Source organism: Etheostoma spectabile, chromosome 15 (assembly GCF_008692095.1).
Source record: "Etheostoma spectabile isolate EspeVRDwgs_2016 chromosome 15, UIUC_Espe_1.0, whole genome shotgun sequence".
Taxonomy (NCBI): domain Eukaryota; kingdom Metazoa; phylum Chordata; class Actinopteri; order Perciformes; family Percidae; genus Etheostoma; species Etheostoma spectabile.
This window is the reverse complement of record NC_045747.1, coordinates 13,680,386-13,688,039: the sequence shown is the minus strand read 5'-3', so window position 1 is coordinate 13,688,039 and position 7,654 is coordinate 13,680,386. Positions and strand designations below refer to the sequence as shown.

General features: G+C 34.6%; 3 protein-coding genes across 3 annotated transcripts in view; 2 read left to right on the top strand and 1 right to left on the bottom strand.

The window, feature by feature from the left end:
• psmc3ip (PSMC3 interacting protein) overlaps nt 1–1,627 on the top strand; it is a gene marked incomplete at its 5' end in the record, with an annotated part of 4,478 nt that extends 2,851 nt beyond the window's left edge. The window contains 2 exon segments of the mRNA XM_032538636.1: nt 588–647; nt 787–1,627. Of these exon segments, the coding sequence (XP_032394527.1) occupies nt 588–647; nt 787–843 (117 nt within the window). The 3' untranslated portion in view covers nt 844–1,627.
• mlx (MAX dimerization protein MLX) overlaps nt 1,036–7,654 on the bottom strand; it is an 8,864-nt gene continuing 2,245 nt past the window's right edge. The window contains exons 4-8 of the mRNA XM_032538635.1: nt 7,031–7,140; nt 6,789–6,891; nt 5,715–5,814; nt 5,127–5,328; nt 1,036–3,001 (exon numbers count right to left, since the gene is read on the bottom strand). Of these exons, the coding sequence (XP_032394526.1) occupies nt 2,945–3,001; nt 5,127–5,328; nt 5,715–5,814; nt 6,789–6,891; nt 7,031–7,140 (572 nt within the window). The 3' untranslated portion in view covers nt 1,036–2,944. The remainder of the gene's footprint in view (nt 3,002–5,126; nt 5,329–5,714; nt 5,815–6,788; nt 6,892–7,030; nt 7,141–7,654) is intronic.
• The window catches only part of fmnl1a (formin-like 1a), a 22,544-nt gene continuing 16,864 nt past the window's right edge, over nt 1,975–7,654 (top strand). Inside the window, exon 1 of the mRNA XM_032538634.1 lies at nt 1,975–1,979. The gene's annotated coding sequence lies outside the window, so the exon portion shown is untranslated. The remainder of the gene's footprint in view (nt 1,980–7,654) is intronic.

Genomic DNA, 7,654 nt, shown 5'->3' with positions numbered 1-7,654 from the left:
AGCGATAATCCATTGATGGTAAATCTTTAAGCAAACATGTTTTTGTTCCAGCATCTCAAACATGACAATTTGCTGTTTTTCTTTGTAAGGTATTGAATAGGGCTGTAACAATATGCGACATGAAAACGGAATCGTGACACTCAGATCCACAAACCTGTGAGGAGGCAGAATCGCAACACACAATGTGTCCCGTGTAATACAAAAAATCGTAAAACAAACCAAATTGTGGGTTTGTTGTATCGTTACAGCCCTAGTTATGGACTATACTTTCGATTTTGAAACAAGTAAAAGATGTATTTTTTAAATTTTTTACATTTTAAACTAAACAATTGGGAAACTAATCCACAAATAATCAATAATTAAAATAGTGAAACATGTTTAAGTATATTTTTACCTAATTTTGCAACTGTAGCCCCTGTACTGCAAGTTATTAAATAAAAAAAGCAAATTTTGTTCCTTCCATCAGCACTAATATTACAAACTGTAGATGGAAGGAATGAAACAAGTTTTGTAGATAAATTGTTATATTCATTGTTCTATTATAAAGTGTTGCCACTAAATTCTCAAACTTTGTTGTACTCTTTCAGGCTTCAGACATGATGAATGCGATCCTGGAAGGCTATCCTAAGAGCAAAAAGCAGTTTCTGGTGGGTGAGACAAGCTCATAAAATCTACTTTTCAAAACTTAACTTCATGCTACCACCTACATATGTGTTTTGCTTTTGTGTCAATGTTCTTTTTTGTTCACAGTACTAATGAATAATATACGTGCTGTTTCCATCACAGGATGAAGTTGGAGTGGAGACTGATGAGGACTGCACGGTGGTTGTTCCAAGTACTTGAAAGAACAAGAAAACACTTGTTCAACCACTTCATCAATGCAAGCCTGTGCAGTGCTTAGCTAAGAATATAAATTATATATCAGAGCCGTCTGAGCCACAGCACATTCTTTATTTAGTCTCTCTTGAAAAAAATAATACATCTTTAATAAAAGTTCAATGGAAAAACTTCCATCGTAATTGAAAGTATATTTACACAAAAATAGCTGTTATTTTCAAGACACTAACACTACGTCAGATCATTACGCAGCACTGACGGATGCTCGATACCTTGATAGGCAACATTGGTTTATCTTTTTTAAAGCCGTGAAACCAATCCTGAGCCTGTGATGAAAATGTCAAATGAATTAGTCATTATCGCTTTGAGAGCTGTACGTTCTTTGTTTGTATGGTTAAGTCCATATTGCTGCCATGTTTTTTGAAAACTACATAAAAGAACCACAATGTATAAAGCATGGGGGGTTATTCATGACCTTCAGGTATTATGGAAGGTTGTCAGGTTTTTTCCCCTCTCCTTTGTTAATCATCCTTTGTACCGTTCAACTCAGTATTGTTTCCAAGTTATTAAATGTTCATGTTTTGTTGTGCTATAAGAATTTCTCCAACAAAAAGCTTAGCTTAAAATATTTGAGATATTTTAGTGCTGCTGACGTGGGGACCAGTGCCCAGCCATTTTCTGCTGATATTTATTTCCAAAATTAAACTGGAAAAACATTCAATATCTTTCTTTACATAGATTCACGTCACTCTTTGGATGGTGATATACAGTAGGTGCTGCTTTTTTTTTTTTATATAGAACAAAGACAATATTCAAAGCAACAAGACAGGATAAAAAAAAAAACCTCCCTGTGATTAAAGCAATAACAGTAAAGCAGTTCTGAATAGATAAGTCACTTGTATGACAGATTTTACTTATTCAGATGGTGGAAACAAAGCAATCAAGGAAATTTGCTTAAAGTTGTAAAAAAAAAAATAATTCAATTCATGACAGTGACAAATCTTGATACAGTGATGTTTTCACAAAGGATCAACCCTGAAGAGTTTGAACATTTTCCACTTAGTGTTGAATATTTACCATTTTGAGTAAACTGTTACTGATAATAAAAGCCACTGACAACCAAAGTAAAGCATGTTGTGCTGGTTATAAAAAGGACTGGACATTAAAGATGACATTTACGTCAATTTAAGTACTGTGTGTGTGTGTGTGATTAAAAATCTTAATGCGGTCTACATTGCAAACCAGTCACCCATGAGATTGCAGCATATTTGTTGCCTTGTCACAGTTAATGGGGGGAAAAAACTTAAATTTTGTCACAATAAAAAGGTAGAACAGTTTTTTTTTTTTTTTTAAGTCCATAGAGTGTGTTCCTGATTGCACAGTTAAGAGAAATGAGTTACCGTGCAGTAGTATAGTATTTAACATTGTCTACTACAGTATGGTTCAAGAGTGTTATGGCTCAATCCAAACGTGTGTGCCCTGAAGCTGATAGGAGCCCTTTAAATAAACATTTGGCTCCCAACATACTCTATGCTTGATGTAACAGAGGGGAGGGTGTGGGCTCATGAGTTTTTACATTTTTCATCAACCTTCTCTCAATTTCCATTGGGTTGATAGATTGCAGAATCAACTCAATCTGTAAGAGGAGTCTTGGTTTAGATTTATTTAAGGCCAACTTAGTCAAGTAACTTTAGACTGTGCCTCTGACTGAAAACACACTAATCTTTGTCTAACTGATGCATTCATGTGCAAACTGTTATATTTTGTGTTTCCCCTGCATTTCATAACAAAACAATAGTAAGAACTATAAACATTCAGCAGAGGCTGAATATACTCCGCTACCTGTATTTATGTTCACTTAGAATCAGAAAGTGAGCCTTTCTGATGAAATATGTGTCTGCTCAATCCAATGCAATTTCTAATCCCTGCCCATAGTGTGAGGTTGAGATTAATCCAATTGCAGCCAGGGAGTCACTGATGAGCTGAAGTGAGTAAATACTGCGGTGTGGCCTGAGGCTTGATTGAAGATTTTTTTCTCCACACTGAGAGGCCATAGCAACCCCCAAGGTCAATTTTCTGGTGAATTAAGTCCAGAGGTTTCACTCAATCAATAAAGCTGACCATTGAGCTGCCGGAGCACTCCTACGACAAACTCCCTCAGCGTCTAAGAAAGAACAGAAGAAGCACACAAACTGTTATTATCTCGAACGCAACACGGACCATTCTCACTAGGTCTGATCTGCAGTCAACAAAGTATTAAAAATATTCCTTACAGAACTTGAAACAACAACAAAAAAAAACACAAATGTTACAGTACAATTAAAGGAAATCAGGTACAACAAGACAAACATCTATAGAAGAAAATATATACGTATATTATGAAGCTGGTCCAAATTTTGCTAAATTGTTAGCAAGAAACCTTCAAAAGCAAAACACTTTTCATAAAATCAGACTACAAAGACCCAAGAATACAACAGAGGAAATACAGACAGCTTTCCAAGAATATTACAAAAAAATATAAATATAGACTCTCTCAACCTAACGACTATCAGAAGTTCAAAATGATAAATTGTTAGCACATTTAACAGAAGAGTCAAGTCACCGGGGCCAGAAGGATTCTCATCTGAGTGGTACAAGACTTTTAGGACCAAATTAAAACCAAGCCTCCACTAATTTAATAAAGCATTTAAAGAAGCATGTTATTTAAATTATCATCTCTCTATATAATAATCCAACTGCAGAAGTTATATGCAGATGACGTTTTGATGTGTGTAAGTGAACCTTCTCAATCTCTTCCCGAACTATTCAAACTTAGAAACATTTAAACATATGCGAGATATAAATAAAAACACAAATTTTGAAGTTAAACTATATCCCACAAAAAGCCCTACAGGATAGGTTCCACCTGAGGTGGGACCAAGAGGCAATGAAGGATCCTGGAATATTACCAAAAGAAATCACAACAGTTAAAAAATAAATTATGACCCACTCCTAAATTAGATTAAATCAGACATATTAAGAAAGAATTCTAACACATAGTTGAGCCTCACTCAAAGAAAAGAATCCATTAAGATGAATATCCTCCCCAGGATCTTGTTTTTGTTTCTGGCTCTCGGCGTGGAAATTACCATTAAGGAATTCAACGAATGGGATAAAATTCTCTCTCTTTATCTAGCAGAGGGAAAAAACAAGAGTGCGATTCAAGACACTGCAACTCTTGAAAAAAGAAGGTGGTATGGCTGTCACACATTTGAAAGATTGAAGATGTAATTAAGATTATACTAAAGTGGAAGGATATGAATTTTGATAAAGGACTTCCCTATTCAGGCAGATTTGGAAGATCTGGTGCTGAAAGAAATTCTAAGAGCATATTCATGGGAATCCTACAAAAGGTACTGTTTCAGGAGTGTATAAAGGTTTTCTTACAACAACAACAAAAACATACTCTACGGACTATATCAAAAATAAATGGGAAAGAGAGGGAGACCTTGAGATGACAAAAGAGGAAAGGCAAAGCTACTGTGAACTGGAATGGAAATGTACTAATTCACACACATTGAGGGAGTTTGCATGGAAATGCTCAATGAGATTTTTTTGTTACGCCAAAACAGAAACTTCACGACACTGCAGAAGACACTAGATGTTGGAGAGGCTGTGGAGGTCGAGACGCAAACCATTGGCATATATTGTGGGAATGCCAAGGGTTAAATCACTGCTGGTCAGAGGTACATAAAATAATGGAAGAAACATTTTTACATGAATATCCCAAACCACTTCAAAACATTTATTTTATGTAACGCTGACTTTCTCTGGCAAAATATTGACAAATACGTATTCAGTAATAATATATAATAACAGCAGCAAAAAAAAAACATTACTGGACATTGGTTGCACCCTGACATGGGCAGATATGATCAATAACATATGATCAATCACATACCTAATGGAAAAAATAACCACCTCAAAATAACCTCACTTCATTTACATAATGGTTGTGGGTGTGTATACCTATTTCATTTCTACCTATTTAAATACATATACATGTTTACCTATGTATATAAAAATAAGTGCTTTCTTATTTTTGATGTTTTTTTATATTTTCTTATTTTTTCTTATTTTAAGGAGAGAAATAAGAAATAAGAAGAGGTGTATCGTGACCATGTTGGTCTCAAACCCTGATAATTACACTTTGCTATTGTTACTACTCTATGTAACCAACAACAATAAAGAACTGGCAGTGCCATGTGTATGTGGAATACTCTAAAAACAAAAATACATATATTCCTTACATGTGGCTTGCAGTGCTCCTCAATCCAGCTGAAAACACAGGCAGAGAGTTCTTGAAAGCTGCTCACTGAAACAGAACTGCTAAAAGACTGGAACAGGGAGTCCATGATGCTCTGGAAGATGTTGAACTTGACTTGGTCAGACACCTGGTCCTCTCCCTGCTGTGGGTGGTTCTGGTGGGCCTTCACTATGTGCTCATAGTTCCTATTAAGAAAGACAATCGCTGTTCACTGGCAACACAAAATATGAGATTTAATTCATGGCAACAACTAATTTATAAAGAAATGATTAACTTCAGCTAGATTAATTGGTTTGCAGACAAAAAATGTAAACGCTGATATTTTGTTTCACTTTTTAATTTTAGATCCGATAATACCTTTACAATGTGCTGTTTCAGCGCTGCAATCAAAGCATTTCTAACTCAAGAGTTTTCTCTTTTTACAAGATCAGCATTTTGTTTTTTAAAATCCATCCATCTGTCTGGATGCAGAACAAGTAGGGGGGTCTTAATTAAAATAATAAATAAATAAATAAATAAATAAAAAAAATAAAAAAGCTTGGCTCAGAAATTATGTGAACCATTAGCTCACGTTTTCATGATTTTCAGCGCCATCACTTCTTTCCTTAGTACAGAAACTTCTTCTTCCTGTTTCTTTTTTTCTTTATGAAGAAAATGGATATAGTCGATTGCTGCAAACAAATACAGAAACACATCAGTCAGTGATTTCTTCATGCTACACAGATTTAATCCATTTTTCCAGAAGTGTAGTCCCTTCATAGCCACTGCCCATATAACAAAATTCTGCTACTTCCTCTTTATCCCCTAATAAGGAAATGCGAGCAAGTGCAGCTATCTCTGCTGCATGATATTTTTGTGTCCATCTTTCTATTAAACTATTAAAAAGTGATCTGAACATGCTAATTTATATACACTGAACAAAATTGGGGGGGTAAAAAAAAACAGTCAGAATCTGGTGTTAGGGTTGGGTTATAATTTTGTTTAGTGTTTATTTATGTCCTTTGTTCTTTTTGATTACTGTATTTATTGTAGGGCTGAACAATATGAGAAGAATATGCGATAATGTTGAATGCCATAACAAAATTACTCACAATAAATAAACAGATATTAAAGTGAACTCAGTTTTTTTGCTTTCAGTATTCTGCTAAAATACTAAAAAAATCATTATTGAATTTAAAACAAATATAAGGGAGTAATTTTCAACATTCTTTTATTGAACAAATTTAACATTGTATTAAATATAAAATGCACCACAAACAAGAATGACTGTTAAATCTTAATGTGCAATTTTCTACTGATTTCTTTCAAATAATTTTGTCTATGGCAATATATATATATATATATATATATATATATATATAGTGCACCAGTTGATATTGCGATGACGATAAAAATGATTTACGATTACGCTATATTGTGCAGCCCTAATTTGTTGCTTGCTTTGTGTAATGTGAGCATGCATGTATCTACTGGAAAACTAGATAATAATGCCACTGCTGAAAGTTGGACAGAAAACTCTGACCTTTATTATGTTGCCCTATAAGAGATAGTGAGATTTCAAATTATGTATTAAATACTATTACAATTACAAACAGCACTCACAAGGGTGATCTACAAGTGTTCACCTAATAACATCAAAACTTACTTTTCTGTAGCACAGTAGCCTTGCTGATCTTCTGGGCTCCCACTGCAAATTCAGACTGCTGCTGGCAAGTTGGTACTATGGACTGGAGGTCTTCGTAGCCTTTCTTAAGTTACAGCAACAAAAAAGGGTATAAGTACTGAACAAATGAAGTTATGAAAACATACCACAAAAGTGTTTGTGATGTATCTGCATCTGTAAGTCACAGAGACACACATCATATTTGCAGTCTATTGTAGCTTTACCTTGATAGCATCCCTACGTTTCTGCTCCGCCTGTGTGTGCGCTTGTCTCCGTCGATCTTTATACGAGTCCTTATATGACGTCTCATGTCTATAGTCACTGTCTTCATCATCTATTCAAGAATACATTAACACTTAGATTAAGAAACATGCCCCTGACCTGACTGTGACATGGAATACCCCTTGGCATATTGACAAATGCACAGTGAACCATTTTGTTGTTAATTACATTTTGGAAACATGAGGATTAAGCTAATTTTAGGTGGTCTAAAGTCATAAAACAATTTTTCTTTCTGAGCCTGTAAGATGAATTTATAGATTTATTTAAAATGCATATCCTGGAGCTACAGTCTATTTTCTTACAACACAGACATGTAGCCAACACTGGACCACCAGAAGCTAATTCATGCTTCAAGTTCAATTGATGACTGTAATGCACTTTAAAAAAACAAGTAAACACACACAAAAAAAACAAACAAAAAACAAACAGGTAAACTTTGTCACACACAAGTTTTAATGACATGTTTTGTCTACTGAGGTTTTCATTTTATAGTCATTCCATGCTTAAGCCTTAAACATGCTTGTTAAAGTCACCTTCTCTCACAGTAGTCTTCCATGTCAGAGGCT